At 42.2% G+C, this 20,478-nt stretch overlaps 2 protein-coding genes across 2 annotated transcripts; one reads left to right on the plus strand and one right to left on the minus strand.

The window, feature by feature from the left end:
- Positions 1-476: 476 nt before the first annotated feature.
- Positions 477-1,418, minus strand: LOC396790 (olfactory receptor 1M1). Its single transcript, XM_003484333.2, has one exon. The coding sequence runs from the start codon at positions 1,416-1,418 to the stop codon at positions 477-479; it is 942 nt and encodes a 313-aa protein (XP_003484381.2).
- A 17,472-nt stretch (positions 1,419-18,890) lies between these two features.
- LOC100624207 (olfactory receptor 7G2-like) lies at positions 18,891-19,829 on the plus strand. Its single transcript, XM_013990530.3, has one exon. It carries the CDS (start codon positions 18,891-18,893, stop codon positions 19,827-19,829), a length of 939 nt encoding a protein of 312 aa, XP_013845984.3.
- The last annotated feature ends 649 nt before the right edge of the window (positions 19,830-20,478 follow it).

Genomic DNA, 20,478 nt, shown 5'->3' on the forward strand with positions numbered 1-20,478 from the left:
CTCTCCCTGATTCTCCCATACAGACTCTGTGGTCTGTTCCTACTGGATTCTATCTTTTCCCTCCCTCATGCTCATATTCCATTCTACTGTAACCTAGTGTACAATATCTTCTTCTATAATCAACTATAAACTCCAGACTATTGGTATCTTATTTCTTCTGCCCACAACTCTATGATCAGCATCTAACATCCAGCCCAGAATAAGTACACAACAAATATTTGTTGAGTGCTAGATGGTTTCAAAACTGGAGTAAACCCGCTGATCCTCTGGATGATAGTGTGAGGCATATCCAAAAAAGACCCTATTGATCCCAATATTTGAGCAAATAGCTACAGGACCTTCTCCATATTTCCTTTTGAACTTCCGCAACTTGAAATTCATAGTGCTGTACTGCCAACTCTTGAAATTCCATACTCTTGCTCAAAACCCTGGGTGTTGAGATCTTGCTTCCTGGAAGCTCCCACGTGACCTTGTGGTCAGGAAGATGGGATTATTTTTTTGCTGATGAGATTCCTCAGGGCCTCCTTCAGGTCTCTGTTCCTCAGGCTGTAGATAAAAGGGTTCAGCATGGGGGTGACTGCAGTGTACATCACAGCGGATGCCTTTTCCTTCACAGCAGTGCGGACAGATGAAGGACAGAGATAGACCCCAATGGTGGTCCCATAGAGGAGGGTGACCACAGAGAGGTGGGAGCTGCAGGTGGAAAAGGCTTTCTTCCTGCCACCTGCAGAGGGGACCTTCATGATGGCCACAATGATGCGCACATAGGAGGCCAGGATGCATATGAAAGGTGTGGCTATCACCATGCCTGCCACAATGAGCACAAAGATCTTGTTGACAGAGGTGTCGGTGCATGAAAGTCTGAGGAGGGGAGTGAGGTCACAGAAGTAGTGAGGGATTTTGTTGTTGCCGCAGAAAACCAGGCGCACCATCAGGAGGATGTGGGTAAGGGAAATAAAGTAGGAAAACATCCATGGGGTGCCAGCCAGCAGGCCACAGAGTCGTGGGCTCATGATGGTGGTATAGTGTAAGGGGTGACAGATAGCCACGAACCTGTCATAAGCCATTACAGCTATTAAGACACTGTCAATGATGCCAAAAAAATGGAAGAAGTACATTTGGGTCAAGCAGCAGGAATAGGAGATTGACTTGCTCTTGGTTTGGATGTTCACCAGCATCTTGGGGACTGTGTTGGTAGCCAGGCCAAAATCAACCAAAGAAAGATTGGCTAAGAAGAAGTACATGGGGGTGTGAAGGTGAGAATCTGAGGTGATGGCCAGGATGATCAACAGGTTCCCCATGGCCATGACCACATACATGCAGAGAAACAGAGCAAAGAGGAGAGTTTCCTGTTCTGGATATTCTGATAGTCCCAGGAGGATGAATTCAGATGTGCTAGTTTTGTTCCTTATTTCCATTTGTATGATTCCTCTGGAAGTATTGAAAGGGGGATTTTACATGAATGCTATAACAATTCTTCTGGAAATATGGTAATTTTATTCCCAATTTCTCATCTGTGCTAATCACAATATTAGCTTATATATGTTTTGCACCTGGAACCATTGGTGACATGCAGCAACACAAGTTTCAAGATTCAGTTCAAGAGACCTTAACTTGATATTCCTATTTCGGATAAAGATTGAGAGAGTACATCATGCATGAACATTTGCTGAAAGAACTACTAAGTGGTATGCTTCAGGCTAAAACAAATTGAATCCAGACAAAGTACTGTCCCAAAACAATGGTTATGTAATACATTGGTATATATGTGGAAAAATTTTAACCAAACACTGGGTCTGTAAGAAATAATCACTGTAAAACATGTGTAATCAAGGTGGATTAAAATGCTAAACAATGATAACAGAAAAGTATTAGAATAATAATATAAGGCTCTTGTATTGATCTACAGGAACATAGAAATGTGTAGTATTATGGACCTTCTATGTCAAGCATATATTATAAAAGAGTATGTATAGTCATTAATGTAATCGATATAGAATATATAACCTTTAAATTTGTTCTAAGGTACCCTAGAAATGAAGAGATTTTGAACATACCACTTGGAACAGGAAAGGTGTGTTGAATTCGACTCATATTGAGACACAACAGCAGATACTTAAACTTTAATAAATTTTGTTAAGATGGTATTCGCTTAAAATTGAGCATTGTGACTGGTGTTGCCACAGCTGTGGTGTAGGTCGCAGCTGCAGCTTGGATTTGATTCTTGGGAACTCCCATTGCTGTGGGTGCAGACAAAAAAAAAATCATTGTGATATTCCCATTGTGGCTCAGTGGGTTAAGTACCTGCCATTGTCTCTGTGAGGATGTGGGTTTTATCCCTGGCCTTGCAAGCTGCAGCATAGGTCACAGATGTGGCTTGAATCCGGTGTTGCCATGGCTGTGGCATAGGCTGGCAGCTGCAGCTCCAACTTGACCCCTAGCCCAAACTTCCATATGCTGCAGGTAAGGCAATAAAAAGGAGAAAAAAGGTCATTGCGAGAGTACTTATACCAAAGGCTATGCACCAGGCTATGAGGGTTGGCTCACTACAAAACTTGCAGAAGGAAAACATTCTGCAAGATTGTCATCACTTTGACACCAACTACATGTTAAGGAGGGTTCTCCTAACAACTCATGATTTTCTAATTCACTAGAAATACACATAGCTTTTATACACATGGTCAATGCTGATATACTCATGGTTGCAGTTTATTAGAGCTAAAGGGTACAGATGGAAACCAACTGGTAGAGGAAGCACACAGGGCAGAGTACAAGAAAATACCCCCCATAGAGCCTCTGTTGTTACTCCTCCAAGAGTCATAGACAGCATTACTCTCAATAACCTAGAATGCTGCCAATCAGGCAAGCTCTCTTCAGCCTCAGTGTTCAGAAGTTTTATTGAGGCTCCCTCATGTAGGCATGATTGATTGTCCATATCATTCAGGTCAGTCTCCAGTTCTCCGGATGTTGACTGATGCCATATGACTCAGATTCCCCACCTGAAGTCACATTATTAACACCTGTTGGGGACATTTCCTCCCTAAGACCATCTGGTATGACAAACCCCCACCTCAGATCACATCTAGTGTAACTCAAGACTTCCAAGAAAACCAAGACTTTCTTAACAGTCTTTGTTAAGAAGAAATTCAAAGGGCTTAGAGATTACCTCCCAGAAGCTTTTTGAGCAAGGATAAATTCTTTATCACACAGAACCCCCCCACCTGCATCCTTGGCTAAGGCTGTCTTACAACAAAATGATCATGTGCCTAAGATTTGGCACTGCCAGTGTGGAGTAGAAATAAACTTAAAGGAAGAATCAATCTACCCTATGAGGTCAATACATCTATTCTCATATTTTTTTGTCCTTTGATCTAACTCTACTACAATGTATACATTGAGAATTGATAATAATGTATACATTATACATTGCGCAGAAAAATTTAGCTTAGAAAGGAACTATGCTAACTAAGCACAGCTCCTCTTAAAGCCAGTCATTCTCCACTAGTATTATATAACAAGGCAGGTTTAATTCAATTTCCCAAGATATTGGACCATCAACATCAGTATTATAATCTTACCAACAATGCCTGTGTTATACTATGTTGCAGTAAGGTGGTAGATGTAACCTGAAAAATAAGAGCCAAAGACTCTTAGTCATTAACAATTCAGTCCTTAACAACGGATCCAGTCCATTGTCATATCTTATGACCAAAATGTCACTGAGAGCAGTGCCAGTTCAGAGCTGATGACTTCCATTTGAGTTGGACAGTTTCTAAAATCAGGGGGTGGTCTCAGCAACTTATGGCTTCACCATCTCAGGCATCTGGTATAATTGCACTAAGAGGCAATATCATTCTTCACTCAAAGACTTTCCTGAGGCACAAGTGTAATAATCAGTTTTTCTCACTGCTTAACCTATTTATGTATTCCTTTACCCTCAATTACAATGTCTCCTTTTCTCCATTTATCAGTTCTATTCATGCAAGTTTTTACACCTGTGTTCTCCCACTCTGCTGGCCCAGATGGTGAGAAGGAACCAAGTGTTTCCCCCTCGGTGTGCTCCCATATTTGTAGAATACTTCTTATACTGTTGGTGGGAATGTAAATTGGTGCGCCCACTATACAAAACAGTATGAAGATTCCTCAAATATCTCAAAATAGAACTACCAGGTAATCCAGCAATGCCATGTGGTGAAACCATGATTCTAAAAGATACATGTACCCTAATGTTCATTACAACTCTATATACAAAAGCCAAGACATGGAAGCACCCTAAATATCCATCGACAGAGGAATGGATAAAGAAGATGTGGTACATATATACAATGCAATATTACTTAGCCATAAAAAATAATGAAATAATGCCATTTTCAGCAACATGGATGAAATTATCATACTAAGTGAAGTTAGATAGTTAAAGACAAACATCATATGATATAATATGTGGAATCTAAAAAAAGAATACAAATGAACTTATTTGCAGAATAGAAACAGACTCATGGACAATAACTGATTACCTTGAAACTAAGCTTGTTCCTTGTTAGTTTACAATTCTTTTTTTTTTTTTTTTTTGTCTTTTTGCTATTTCTTGGGCCGCTCCCACGGCATATGGAGGTTCCCAGGCTAGGGTCCAATCGGAGCTGTAGCCACCGGCCTACGCCAGAGCCACAGCAACGCAGGATCCGAGCCGCGTCTGCAATCTACACCACAGCTCACAGCAATGCCGGATCGTTAACCCACTGAGCAAGGGCAGGGACCGAACCTGCAGCCTCATGGTTCCTAGTCGGATTCGTTAACCACTGCGCCACGACGGGAACTCCAGTTTACAATTCTTAATGCATTCAGTGAACCAGTCCTCAGGATGTGGATCCATCATTTCTAAATTCTGATAACTTTTATCTCCAGTAACTGATCCCAGCACAGCTGTGGTTCCATCCTTAGGGTAACTCTAAGGCCACCCAAGAATCAAAGATTCACCATACTGCATTTATTCATCCTTCCAGTTCCCATGTTACACTCAGTGAGTCTGGGTCATGCTAGTGAATCTCACTTCTGACACAAACTGTGGAGAGTTGGCACACTACAAAATTAAAGAAACCATGGTTCACAAAGTGATCCCCACTTCTAATACCAACTGCAAGTTTCAGGGCATCCCCAAACTCCCTGAGGTTCAACAATTTGCTAGAAAGACATTTACTGAAAGCTTTTATATCCATGGTTATGGTTCATTATAGCTAAAATTTTTTTTAAATCATCCAAAGTATATTATAATCAGCCAAGAAGGGCAAGAAATCAAGATAGCAGCATAGGAGACTCTCACCTCCTCATCTCTCAGCAAAGATCAACAATTACTCAGCTGTCCATGAACAAAAACTGTTCTGGGAGAATCCTGAAGTCCACTTAAGAAATTTTACCAACATGGTGGAAAGCAAAGTCTGAGGATAATGCCACAAGAAGAGAATGAAGACATTTTTATTTTGCCTGCATCATTCCATCCTGCAAGCTGGCATTTTTCAGTACTGAGAGGGGACTTTCTAGCTAGAAAGACTTCCCCTCACCAGGAAAGGAAGAATAGGATAGGCAACCAGCTCGTCCAACCTGTTGGGACTGAACAAAGGACCCACTTCTGTTTCACCTCACCTAGAGCAGCAAAGCTGGATGTAATAGACAGCTAGAAACAAGAAAGAAAAGCCATATAGGAATAACCACACAGTGGAAGTGACCATGATTTGCAATGATGTGCTTTGGAGACAAATCCAGCAAATTTCACTACTGAAGAAGGAACCGATGGTTGGCATACTTGCCAGGACAGCCTGCAAATTTCAAAAGCTTTTGCCCCACAAACATTCCTGCTCATGGATGGCAGCCTCCTGAGTCCCTCCTTGTGCCTGCAAGAGCCCAGGAAACTCACCAGTGCCAGCTCAGGCCTTTGCAGCTGCACAAGTGCAAGATACCAGCCTAGATCCTCCTAGTGACCCCACAGTCATGTGCTCACTTGAAGCTAGTCACCTCACTATGCACCTGCATGCTTTAAGTCTGACATCCATTATCAGCCTGTACTGCAGTGTATATGCCCATGAGGAGAGTATACAGCCATGGGAAAGCATGCTGGCAGCCAGGATTTCACCACAGTACCAGTGAGTCCACATTTGACTCCAGCTCTTGATGCCCTGGAACCCTCACCCTCCACTACATGTGTGTGCAACCAGCCCTTGCCTGTAGAAGCACCTCCAGCTGGCCTTCACAGCAAGTGTGCACACACCACTGACTATAGCCACTACTGAAGCCTGCCTCGGTCCCTAGCCAATGGACCTGAAGGCACTGCTGATGACCCCAACAACCCTTGCAGCCACTGTGAACCCCCTGCAGTGATTGCCAAGGATCATGAGATAGTTATTGGTGCAGGTTCCCAGCAGCCTGAACTGAAAAAACATCTTGAACCCCTTGATCCAGTGCCACCACCTCCTGCACTGCCAGACGCAGGGTCACAGAATGACCCAGTATGTCTGTCCTTAGAATAAGGTCTCTATAATGAGGTCATCTCTCACAGAAATCATCTTTAATGTGCAGACAACTATACAAATATATACTTCTTGCTTTGCTTACTACTTCCTCCTAAAATTATGTTTTAAGACAGTTTTTTTTTGGGGGGGGATGGGACTATGCCACCTCTCAAAACCCATCCTTCTCCTTAATTTCTTGTATTCATGCTTCTTTGCATTTCAAATGAATAAATTCCTGATATGTGCCAAGCACTATGATAGATACTTTACATATGTGGCATATTTTAACAAATATGAGTTAGGTTATGATCCTCATTTTACAGATGTAATGATCAAGTTTCAAAGAGGAGAAAGTGTGTGTAGTTCCCACAGCTATTAAATGGTGAGCTTGGTTCCAAATGCACATCTTCCTGGGTCCAAAACCCACAGCCTTTCCACTGAGCCATGCTATGCTTCTGCATTCTCTCTTCCTGGACTTCCTTGGCTCCCTTACCATCCTCCACCAAATTTCACCTCTACAGAGCTTCCATGTCAAAGGTGATTTCTTACTCTCTGTCTTGACATTAGATTAGAGGTGTATGCTGCTCTGTGGTGCTAACATTTTCCCTAGTAGTATCATCATTTGGCTAAAAGACTCAGATTTTTAACCCCCAAAGAGCTGGTGAGTGTCCTGTTGATTAAATTATTCACTGAATCAATGAGCTCATTTCATTTTTTTCTTTTTTGTCATTTTTTAGGGCCACACCGGCAGCATATGGAGGTTCCCAGACTAGGGGTCTAATTGGAGCTGGTGCTGCTGGCCTACACCACAGCTCATGGCAATGCTGAATCCTTAACCCACTGAGCTAGGCCAGGGATCGAACCCGCAACCTCATGGTTCCTAGTCGGATTCGTTTCCGCTGCACCATGACAGGAACTCCAATGAGCTCATTTCAAATATCCTTCTGCCCCGAACCTAAACTTGCCACCCATTTACTCTCATTTCTCATCCTACCAAAATCCTTGGGAAAGTTTAAGTCTCAGCAAATGGGAGACTCCTGGGCTCCTTTAATGTTCTTGTTGAGGCTCTTTTCTTTCTTTCTTTCTTTCTTTTTTTGTCTTTCCTAGGGCTGCACCCGCGGCATATGGAGGTTCCCAGGCCAGGGGTCCAATTGGAGCTATAGCTGCTGGCCTACGCCAGAGCCACAGCAACACCCGAGCTGTGTCTTCAACCTACACCACAGCACATAGCAACACCAGATCCTTAAGCCACTGAGCAAGGCCAGGGATCGAACCCGCAACTTCATGGTTCCTAGTCCGATTCGTTAAGCACTGAGCCACCACAGGAATTCCGAGGCTCTTTTCAAGGAGGAACCTCTCCTAAGCCAGCTGAATCCAGGGACTCTGCTTCTAGGGATTCTCAGCCTGGGCAGATCAGGAAATCCAAGGACATTAGAGACTCAGTGACAGGAATAATCCAAATTTCTGCCTACAGAGATTTGGTGTGAGTGCTTCTGTTTTTCAAGGTGCTCAAGTGAGCGTGGCATAGCAGGTCCAGATACAAAGAGCTATGCTGCAAATCCTGAGCTTTGGGAATTGCTTGTTTAGCATCATAACTGGATTAGTTTGAGCTAGTTAGATAACTGCAGTTATTGGGTTCTGGGCTGAATTAAGTAGAATCTCCCAGCATCTCTGGGTACACAGAGACTGTCACCTACTCCTTTTGTTAACATTCATCCAATCTCTCTCTCTCCCGCCCTCCCTCTCCCCCCCCCCCCCCCCGCTTTCTCCCTATCCCTTCCCACCTCCTCCCTCCCTCTTTCTTTCTCTCTCTCTTTTTGGTCATGCCCTGCAACATGCAGAAGTTCCTTGGCCAGGGATCAAACTTAACCCTATGAGCCACACAGGAACTCCAACTTTATGTCTTTCAAATTACTTACTGGGCTATCTTTCTTCTTCCTCACATTATCACTAAGGCATGAGGCAAACTTGGCTCCATTCCCTCTCTGGTGAAGGACAGTAAAGAGGCTGGCTCTACTTCCAGGAAAGGGCAAGGATGATGAAGGGAGAGCTTGGAGACAGAAGCATGCCTCATAGAAACACAGGTTTACCTATAGCCTCCTGGCCCAAAGAAGGAAAGCTGGGGTGGAGGATAAATTGTAGGAACAGAGGGAATACTTGCAATTTCTGGGCCAATGAGAAGCCAATTCCCAAGGGTCCTTGTTAGGTAAAATTGTCTGTCTTCAGCCCTATTCCCTGAATAGTTCAGTTTCCTCTGGGGGCTGGGACATGGCAGTAAGAAGGCTATATGGACCATGTTAGGTCTTCGGGAGGCAACTTGGAGCAAGTTGTATGTCTCCCAACTCACTCTGCACCCTGTCCTCTGGGAATAAACTCTCCTAGTTTCCCAGACTCTGTCTCCCCAAGGGCCAAGACTTCTTATGGAGGAAGTTTCCATTTTTCTTTGAGTAATTTTCTCATAATCAACTTAACAACAAGAAAACTCACTATAATTCACCCAGTGATGTAACACCAAGAAACAAAGCTGTTTCCAAGCCCTTTAACCTCAAAAGGACAATTCTCTCTAGACCCTATGTCTTCCTTCTAGTTCTGCCAGTGGAGGAAGCAGAATTTAACCTGCTGGGAATACAGAGAGAGAGAGAGGCTGGGTGAATGGATCTGCAGCCAGACCCTTGGTCTGGGTGTTGGCCCAAAGGTGGTATCAATGGAGTCTCTGCCTTTGCATTTTTAGGAATTCAAAGGTACATTATTGAGTTGGTACATTAAGTATCAGTTTTTAAAAACCTTTAGTTATGAGTTCCTGTTGTGGCTCAGCGAGTTAAGAACCCAACTAGTATCCATGAAAATGCAGGTTCAACCTCTGGCCTCACTCAGTGGGTAACAGGTCCAGTGTTGCTGTGAGCTGTGGTATAGGTTGCAGATGTGGCCTGGATCCTGTGTTGCTGTGGCTGTGGTATAGGCTGGCAGCTGTAGCTCTGATTTGACTCCTAGCATGGGAACTTCCATATGCCACAGGTACGGCCCTAAGAAGAAAACAAACAAAAAGGAAAAAAGAAAGAAAAGGTCAGTAAAACCAAGAGCTGATTTTTCAAAAAAAGATAAATAAAAAATGGATAAGCATTTAGCCAAACTTATTAAGAAAAATAGAGAGGACCAAAATAAACAAAATAAGAAATGAAAGAGTAGAAATTATGACTATTACCACAGAGATACAAACAGTCACAAGAGAATACTATGAACAGTTATGTATAATAAATTGGACAACCTGGAAGAAATAGATAAATTCCTAGAAACATGTAATTTTCCAAGACTGAATCAGGAAGAAAGAGATAACCTGAACAGAACAATTGCTAGTATTGAAATTGAACTTGGAATCAAAAAACTCAAAACAAAAGAAGTCCAGGACAAGTTGGCTTCACAGGGGAACTCCACCAAACATATAAGAAGAATTAATACCTACCCATCTCAAAATATTCCAAAAAATTGAAGAGGAGGGTATACACCCAAAATCATTCTGTGAGGCCACTTTACCCTTATACAAAAACCAGACATATACACTATAAAAAAGGAAAAGAACATTACGGGCTGGGTTTTCTCTGATGAACATAGATGCAAAAGTCCTCAACAAAACAACTGAATTCAACAGTATATTAAAAGGATCATATGCCATGATGAAGTGGGATTTATCCTATGGATGCAAGGGTGCTTCGATATCAGCAAATCAATCAATGTGATACATCACATTAACAAAGGGAAGGATAAAAATCACATGATCATCTCAACAGACAAAAGAAGCATTTGACAAAATTTAACATCTATTCATTTATATACATATAAAATCTCTCAAAGTTCCCTTCGTGACTCAGTGATTAACGAACCTGACTAGGATCCATGAAGATATGGGTTTGATCCCTGGCCTCGCTCAGTGGGTTGGGGATCTGGCACTACCACAGCTCCAATTCAACCACTAGTCTGGGAACTTCCATGTTCTGTGGGTGTGGCCCTCAAAAAAACTTGGTGTAGAGGGAATATATCTAAACATCATAAAGGCCATTTAGGACAGGAGTTCCAGCGTAGCAGGTTAAGGATTTGGCATTGTTTCTGTGATGGTGCATATTCAATCCCTGGCCTGGTGCAGTGGGTTAAAGGATCTGGTGTTGCTGCGGTTGCAGCCTTGGTCACAGCTGTGGCTCAGATTTGATCCCTGATCCTGGGAACTTCCACATCCTGTGGTTGCAGCTATTAAAAAAAAAAAAAAAAAGAAAAAAAAGAAGAATAAAAACTCAGAATTCTTCTGTCAACAAAAAGAAGAACAGCAGGACAACTCTGATTAAGTGCTTTCAAATATGGCATAGAATACCCATCCATATTTCTTGATTTTATTGTTCAGTGCCGACCTAAATCAATTGCTATAATAACTTTTATTAAGGACACCAGATTTAGGATCTAGTATAAAATTATCTCTCTCTCTGTCTCTCTCTCTTTGTCTTTCTGCCATTTCTTGGGCTACTCCCACAGCATATGGAGGTTCCCAGGCTAGGGGTCTAATCGGAGCTGTAGCCACCGGCAAACGCCAGAGCCACAGCAACGCGGGATCCGAGCCGCGTCTGTGACCTACACCACAGCTCACAGCAACGCCGGATCGTTAACCCACTGAGCAAGGGCAGGGATCGAACCCACAACCTCATGGTTCCTAGTTGGATTCGTTAACCACTGCACCACGACGGGAACTCCTGTCTCTTTTTTTTTGAGCAACACAAATTTATTCTCTTGGGGTTGTGGAGGTCAAAAGTCTGAAATCACTGGGCTATGGTCAAGGAGTTGGCAGTGCTCGTTCTTTCCAGTCTCTTAGGAGAGAATTTTTTCCTAGCTTTTTTGAGGCCCACCTGTATTTGGGCCTCAAAAATAGGAAGGGTCTGTATGAGGAAAGGACTGCCCCTTTCTCAATTTTCTTTCTTTCATTTTTTTTTTTTTTTTTTTTTTTGTCTTTTTAGGATCTTACTCGAGGCATAACCTCTGAGTCATGACGGGAACTCCCCCTTCCTCAATTTTCGAAGCACATCACCTCAATCTTTGTTTGTTTGTTTGTTTGTCTTTTCTAGGGTTGCACCCACGGCATATGGAAGTTCCCAGGCTAGGGGTCCAACTGGAGCTGCAGCCGCCAGCCTACACCAAAGCCACAGCAATGCCAGATCCGAGCTGCCTCTGAGACCTACACCACAGCTCACTGCAACGCTGGATCCCCAACCACTGAGCGAGGCCAAGGATTGAACCTGCAACCCCATGATTCCTAGTCGGATTCATTAACCACTGAGCCAAGACGGGAACTCCCCACATCAGTCTTTGTTTCTATCATTATATCATATTTTTCCCTTCCTGTAGTTAAATTTCCCTCTGCCTTTCATTTCCATTTGCATTTTACTGAATGAAAGAAGTAAGGTGTGGAGTACCCTGATGGCCCAGTGGTTAAGGATCTGTTGTCACTACTGCGGCTTGGGTTTGATCCCTGGCCTAGGAACTTATGCAAGCCTCAGGTGTGGAAAAAAAAGGCGAAAAAGAAAACATACCTTTTAATTCAGTCTTTAAATGGTCAAACTCTAGTCAGATTTAGGCAGAATAGAGATATTACCAAGAAAATCCAGGAAATGCTGCTTTAAAAATAAGAATATTGGATTTTCCTTGGGAGAGAAGCAAAACACTATTAAAATAGAATATTACAGATATTGTGGAGTCTTGTGTTTGTATTATTATTTTTTTCCCAGATCAACTGAAATGTAATTGATTCATAACATTGCTTAAGTTTAAGTTTCATGATGTGATGATTTGATACAGTAAGAAACTTTCAGGTACAAAATACAGTACTGTTAACTAAAGTCACCATACTGCATATTAGGTCTCTGGAACTTATTCATGTTATAACTGAAAGTATGTACACTTGGCCAACATCTCCCTGTTTCTTCCACCTCTTAGCCTCTGGCAACCAGCCTTCTAAGCTCTGTTTCTGAGTTCAGCTTTTTAGATTCCACATGTGAGATCATGTAGTATTTGTCTTTCTCAGACTTGTGGAAAAAATTGCACCCTACTGCTTTTCAGTAACATTACATTTTATCAAAACACAATTAAAATGAAGAACCATAATGCAATTCAAAGACCTCCAAAGTGAAGCAAAATATACAGACTCTTGTGGGAATATTGGAGAAGATACTTATAAATCTGAAAAGGAGTAGGTACTCTCTCTTATTGATAAGAGTCACAATTGACCACAAAGAAAAAACGTAGAGAACAGAAAATAAGGTACAGGAAAACTTGAATGACTCTAAAGAGGAAATACCCCCAGTGTTTCGAATTTTACCAACACTTAACTATATTTATAAGTATTATTTGTACCCAAACATAAACTATGTTTCACACTTAAAATTGAAATCAAGTTTTATGATATCAGTTAGATAGGGCTGCCTCTGTAACTTGAAAAAAGAAGCCTGCAATTAAGTAGAAAAGGAGTGTGTGCATATGAGTGCAAGGTATGTGAAAGGGAGGCGAAATGGAACAGGTGGAGAGAGCTGGATTGTGTCCTCTGGTCTAACGGGATCAGGGATTAGTCATCATTAATTCTTCTCTCGGTAAGCTTGGTCTTTAAAGATTTGCACAGCTCAGGGTTAAGAATGGTATGAGAAATATTTGTCTAATGAGGAGCTTTGGATATTGGCTCCCCAGGGATAGAGCTCCTGTAAGCAGTCAGCCTGTGATAACCTCATTCAACAGCTCTTGTCTTGCCAAGAACAGGCACCCTGGAGCCCCCTCCCAGAGATGATCCTCCTTGACCAGAAGCCTATTGTCTCGCTTGGTTTCCCTGCCCCTCCTGAGGACAGATATGCCTCTGATATCCAGGTGTCATGTCAAGCACCATTCCACACTGATGCCAGTCAGGTAACGTAAAGTCCATGATTGAACATGGGAATGAGAACAGATGTTTCACTACAGACTCATCTAAGGGAAGCAATGAGTAGAGGACATGCACAAAATGATCAGAACCCAAGGGTCCTATGTTGACAAGTTCTCATGCATGTTTGTACCAATGCTCACTCAGTTCTCAGATTGCAGGCCTCCTATTTTCTTTGAAAAAGGAAAAATTCATTATCCTCCGGAGCAGAAATCTGCCCCTTCTCAAACCTGATAACTGTTATTAGAGTTTCTTTTCTTTTCTTTTTTCTTGTCTTTTTGTCTTTTTAGGGTCGTACCTTCAGCATGTGGAAGTTCCCAGGCTAGAGGTCTACTCAGAGCTGCAGCTGCTGGCCTACTCCAGAGCCACAGCAACGTGGAATCCAAGCCACATCTGCGAACTACACCACAGCTCACAGCAACACAGGATCCTTGACCCACTGAGCGAGGCCAGGGATCAAACCTGCAACCTCATGGTTCCTAGTTGGATTCGTTAACCACAGAGCCACGATGGGAACTCCTTATTAGACTTTCTGACATGAATTCTTATGGCTTTTCCTTTCATGTCCATTCTTGGTGCTTCATGCACCGCTGCCCAGAAGTGTGTTTGTATTATCCTGGTAGCTGGGCTATGAAGATGCAGGGGAGGGAGTGGAGACAAGAGAGTCTTAGCCAACTGCTTTCCTAGTACACCTATTTCTCCTTACAGAATTACCAAGAATAGGAAAAATAGGAAAGACAGTCTAATAAATTGAAAAAAAAAAAAAAACCCAGCCATCTCAGAACTCATTAGAATTAACAAATGTTGACATTCTGCTATATCAGTGTCAGATCTTTTTTAAAAAATAAAGTGACAGGCGTTCCCGTCGTGGTGCAGGGGTTAACAAATCCAACTAGGAACCATGAGGTTGTGGGTTCGATCCCTGGTCTCATTCAGTGGATTAAAGATCCGGCGTTGCTGTGAGCTGTGGTGTGGGTTGCAGATGTGGCTCGGATCCCGCATTGCTGTGGCTCTGGCGTAGGCCTGCGGCTACAGCTCTGATTAGACCCCTAGCCTGGGAACCTCCATGTGCTGCGGGAGTGGCCCTAGAAAAGGTAAAGAGACCAAAAGAAAAAAGAAAAAAAAATTAAAGTGACAAAATCATATACACACACAAGTCATCCTTTTTGTATCCCTCTCTGTTCTTGGTCTTCCCTTCTTTTTTTCTTTCTTTCTTTTTTTTTTTTTTTTTTTTTTGTCTTTTTATCCCTTCTATGGCCACACCCTCAGCATATGGAGATTCCCAGGCTAGGGGTCTAATCGGAGCTGTAGCTGTTGGCCTACGCCAGAGCCACAGCAACATGGGATCCAAGCCATGTCTGCAACCTACACCACAGCTCATGGCAGCGCTGGGTCCTTAACCCACTGAGTGAGGCCAGGGATCGAATCCGAAACCTCATGGTTCCTAGGCGGATTCGTTAACCACTGAGCCACGATGGGAACTCCAGTCTTCCCTTCTTAGAGACAACATCACCTTGAATGTGATAGAAATAGCCCATACATTGCTTTATATTGTATGTTTGTTCATAAATGTGCCTAAGATTAAAGACATTAACCATAATACCTAGCAGTTAGGAAATTAAGACATAAAATATGATGTAATAAGATAGTGGCATACTTTCTGGTAATTAAAATTAATGAAGAGGGATTAACTATATCAACAAGAGAGAAAAGATCAATTACACAAGAATGCTAATTGTAAATGACATGTACTGTATGGTCCTGATTACAGAAAGTTTTCAAAATGCAAAACATTGCAATTATTTATGGAACAAGAACACCGATTATAGTAAAAATTGCTGAAGATTAACATATGTGATGTTCATGTGGTGGTTCCTCTGAGGAAGGAAAATAATCACCTTGTACCAACACATGATGTGAGGGCTCTGTATACATTCGAATTTTTTTTTTTTTTTTTAACAGCTGCACCTGCGGCATATGGATGTTCCCAGGTTAAGGTTCAAATTGGGGCTGCCAGCCTACGCCACAGCTACAATAGCACCACGGCCACAGCAACTCAGGATCTGAGTCACATCTGCGACCTAGGCGGCAGCTTGCGACATTGCTGAATCCTTAATCCACTGCATCCTTACAGAGACAACATCAGATCCTTAACCCATGGAACCACAATGGGAACTCCAGTTTCTGTATTATTTATTGCAATAGAAACACTTGGAATGAGGATAATGATGTGTATGAATTTGATACTGTTGCCAGGGTGGGTACCAAGACCTTCATTGTTACCTCTGCAATTTTTTTTTTTTGGCTTGAATAACCCACAATAAAAATAAATTTATACAGTTTCACTTTTATTATAGATTATCACTTGCAAAGTTTCCATATATACATTTAAAATTTTCAGATGCTCTATACTCGGTCATTCAAAAAGTTTGCTCATAGGTTTTTGTTATTTGTATTGATTTGTATATGTAATTCATTTGTTCATTTAGTACATTTAATTGCTATATATTTTGTCTTGTGTTCATGGCAAGGGAATATTTATATTATTAATGTTTCCTTCATTCTTTAACTCCATGATAAAAATTTCCAATGTTTCAGCTCATTAATTCTCCCCTGAAATTTGCATTTACCATGCTAGGGATATTGTGTCTTTCAATTGTCTTTCTTCACCATGCTTCCTCCCACTGCTTCCTTCTGAGGAATGAAACATGCCAGGTGCCATTGCTCGTAGCAGAAAAAGAAACCACAGCGGGAGATGTCAGTATGAGAGTCCCATAAGCTGAATACTATGCTGGCTGCTCTTTCTCTTTTAAAAAAAATTTTAGAGTTCCCAATGTGGTGCAGTGGAAATGAATCCGACTATGAATCATGAGGTTGCGGGTTTGATCCCTGATCAGTGGGTTGAGGATCTGGTGTTGCTGTGAGCTGTGGTGTAGGTCACAGATGTGGCTTGGATCTGGCATTGCTGTGGCTGTGGTGTAGTCCGGTGGCTACAGCTCCAATTAGACCCCTAGCCTGGGAACCTCCATATGCGGCTGGTATGGCCCTACAAAGATAAAAAGACAACAAAAAATTTTTAATTAAAATATAGTTGATTTATGATGTTTTATCGATTTCTGCTGTGCAGCTACTCTTTTTTCTATTATCATTGAAATATCCATGTACAGTTTTATAACAGTTCTCATTACACAAATGAGGACTCAGACGTTTCTCATACAGTTGAACAATTTTCAACATTCTCCAAGAAAATACCGATCCTGGATGAAATTCAGAGTATTTGAGTGTAAATAACACATTAAAAAATAAAGGCTGACATGGCCACTTCTGTCTCCCCCAGGTAAGGGAGGACCACGGCTCTACAGAGACAGTCCTGTTAGGAAGCCTGATTCTTTTGTAAGTATCAACACTTTGTCTTATCTTCTATTCCTCTGTCTTCCAAGGATCAACACTCATTACTCTTTTCATCTATTTTTTTTTTTTTTGTCTTTTTGTCTTTGTTGTTGTTGTTGTTGCTATTTCTTGGGCCGCTCCCACGGCATATGGAGGTTCCCAGGCTAGGGGTCAAATCGGAGCTGTAGCCACCGGCCTACGCCAGAGCCACAGCAACGCGGGATCTGAGCCGAGTCTGCAACCTACACCACAGCTCACGGCAACGCCGGATCATTAACCCACTGAGCAAGGGCAGGGACCGAACCCGCAACCTCATGGTTCCTAGTCGGATTCGTTAACCACTGAGCCACGATGGGAACTCCTATTTTTTTAGAAGCTTATACATTTTCTCTGTCTTCTTTGGCTCTTCCTTTTAACATTTTAATTTTTGATATGCTACCTATAGGAAGTCCTATAAGGTGAGACAGAAGATGCCATTGACAGTTGCTCAGCTTCTCTTAGAAGTAATTGCCAATGCAGATGAGTTGCATTTCATGAGGGACTCTTATGAGCTCTAGTATATAGGCAGCATTTTCTTATCTTTGCTCAGGTACAAGGTTATGTGGGTGGAAGCTGTGACCTGCTGCACAATATTTGGGTAGACGTAGACATATGCTATAAAGGGAAAAGATTTGGAGGCTTGTTCAAGATGAAAATATTAAACTTTTAAAGGAAATTGTAAAATATAAGTTTTGCTTTAAGAATGCTCTCTACCATCCAAAGGCATTCACCAGAATTGGTCAAGAGGGTCCACCTAATAGTCAGATGATCTGAGCTCAGACCTAGCCCTTTCCAAGCAACATATACTTCACATCTATGATGCAAACCCCCTTTACCTAAGTGTCCCCACAGGTGAATGGAGTGATATTATGATCTAACCCCTCTGGAATTAGACAAGCCTTTCAGGCAATTCTGAGACAGAACAAAGTCTGGGTACCACACTCCAAAAGAGAGAGTGGATAACTTCATTGTCATCTTTCTGTTTGTTTGAGGCTAGAAATATTACTGAAGGACATGCTGTACCTTATTCTTTGTTTCAGCACTTGGAACAAGGTGTGGAACAGGTTTCATGTTCAATACAAATGAGAGCAACAGGAGTTCCCAGGTGGCCCAGCAGCTTAAGGACCTGGCTTTGTCACTGTTGTGGCACGGGTTTGATCCCTGGCCTGGGAACATCCACATGTCATGGGTGTGGCCAGTAAAGGTGATAGAGGTGAGAAGAGCTGGGAGAGACACTGACGGAGGGAAAAATTAATAAAGGGAAGAATTTGAATACTCTCTTGGGTTCACAATATACACCAAGTTATTTCTTTTACTTAAGCACTGTTTTTTTTTTTTTTTTTCTTTTTAGGGCCACACCTGCAGCATATGGAAGTTCCTGGGTTAGAAGTAGAATCAGAGCTGCAGCTCTAGGCCTATGCCACAGCCACAGCAACGCTGTAGCTGAGCTGCATCAGTGACCTATGCTGCAGCTTGCAGCAACTCCAGATCCTTAACCTACTAAGCAAAGCCAGGGATCCAACCTGCATCCTAATGGAGACTATGTCAGGTCCTTAATTCACTGAGCCACAACGAGAACTCCAATTTGAGCACCTTTTGTTTTAAAACTATGGCATGTTATCAAATTCATATGGAGGGTTTATTAAAACTTAGATTAGTAGCCCTTACTCCCAGTGTTTATCAGCAGTACATCTGGAGTGATACCAAGAATTTGCATTTCTAACAAAGTTCCCAGTTGATGGTGGTGCTTCTCATCTGGGGACAATAAATTTTTTTTCTATGGCTACACCCACAACATATGGAAGTTCCCCCGGCTAGGGACTGAATTTGAGCATAGCTGTGAGCTACACTGTAGCTGCGGCAACACCAGATCATTTAACCTGCCAGGTCAAGGATTGAACCTGTGCCCCAAGCCAGTGTAGTTGGATTCATAACCCACTACACCACAGCAAGAACTCCAGGAGACAATTCATTTTATTCTCATTTCACTCCATTTTCCCATCAGATTCATCAACAACATGAATTCCAGAAATCAAACAGATGTTTCCAAATTCCTTCTCCTGGGATTGACAGAGGATCCAGAACTGCAGCCCTTCTTATTCTTCCTCTTCCTGTCCATATACCTGGTCACTGTCCTGGGAAACCTGCTCATCATCCTGGCTGTCAGCTCTGACTCCCACCTCCACACCCCCATGTACTTCTTTCTCTCCAGTCTCTCCTTTATTGACATTTGTATAAGCACAACCACCATCCCAAAAATGCTGGTAAATATCCAGGCACAGATACAACATATCACTTATACAGGCTGTCTGACCCAGATTGGCTTTGTCCTGATTTTTGGTGGTTTGGAAAATTTCATCCTTGCAGCCATGGCCTATGACCGCTATGTGGCCATTTGTCACCCCCTCAGGTACATGGTCATCGTGAACCCCCAGCTCTGTGTTCTGCTGATTCTGCTCTCACTGCTCATTAGCACTATGGTTGGCCTGATCCTTAGTCTGACAATGTTGCGCTTGTCCTTCTGCAAGAACCTGGAAATCCCCCACTTCTTCTGTGAACTTGCTCAAGTCATCAAGCTGGCTTGTTCTGATACCCTCATCAACAACATCCTGATATATTTAGCGATTGGTGTATTTGGTGCTATTTCTCTCCCTGGGATCATTTTCTCTTATATTCGAATTGTCTCCTCTGTTTTGAGAATGCCATCAGCAAGGGCAAAGCTTAAAGCTTTTTCCACCTGTGGGTCTCACCTCTCAGTTGTGTCCTTGTTCTATGGGACAGTTTTTGGGGTGTACATTAGTTCTGAGGTTACCACCTCTCCCAGGAAGACTTCAGTGGCTTCAGTTATGTACATTGTGGTTCCCCAAATGATGAACCCTTTTATCTACAGCTTGAGAAATAGCGACATGAAGGGAGCCTTGAGAAAACTCATAAATGGGATAACTTCCTTTTTGTGATTGTGCCATATACTTTGGATTTGGGTTTCTAGATTGAAACAAAGTGACAGAAATCCTGGGTGAGCCATAATGCTTGCCCTCTTCATCAAGGAGTTCTTCTAAAATAGCCAGACAGCATATTGGACAAATTAATTTTAATTTAGGATTGAAACGTGACTTTACTTTTTGTATACTAGCCCTATGATACTTGACACATGATTTCAGTTCTACAATTTAAATTTCTTTGCTCAGGTTCTAGAGAAGCAGAGCCTGAGGCAAGTATTCTAGTTTTAGAGATTTTTTGGGGGAGAGATAACTCTTAGCAATCGGTATATTGCAGAAATTATGCAGGGCAAGGAATATTGAAGTAAGGCTATGGTTCTATCTAGAGACACAATAAATGGCAATGTTATGTCAGTTGCACCCCAGAGTTAGGACCATAGTGGAGTAAATGATATGGCCTTTCAGTCACCTATTTAGTAATGAATTGGGTTGGTCACTGGTAAACCATATCCTTCTGGAGAACGTTAGTATCCTCCAAACTCAATTTCATTATCTATGAAGTGAGCTATAATTAGATTCTTTCAGTGGTTTGAGGTGACTGCAGGATATCTGAACTTCATTAGTGAAGAAGACTTCAATTCTTATGAGGAAAAGAATCTCTAACTCT

Source organism: Sus scrofa, chromosome 2, assembly GCF_054392235.1.
Source record: "Sus scrofa isolate SSC_HxYL_T2T_F1_AM1 chromosome 2, Sscrofa_HxYL_maternal_Yorkshire_Landrace_v2.0, whole genome shotgun sequence".
NCBI classification, from domain to species: Eukaryota; Metazoa; Chordata; class Mammalia; order Artiodactyla; family Suidae; genus Sus; species Sus scrofa.

Bases quoted from the DNA above. Each gene is read 5' to 3' on its own strand.
- LOC396790 (XM_003484333.2), bottom strand. From the start codon at position 1,418: ATGGAAATAAGGAACAAAACTAGCACATCTGAATTCATCCTCCTGGGA.
- LOC100624207 (XM_013990530.3), top strand. From the start codon at position 18,891: ATGAATTCCAGAAATCAAACAGATGTTTCCAAATTCCTTCTCCTGGGA.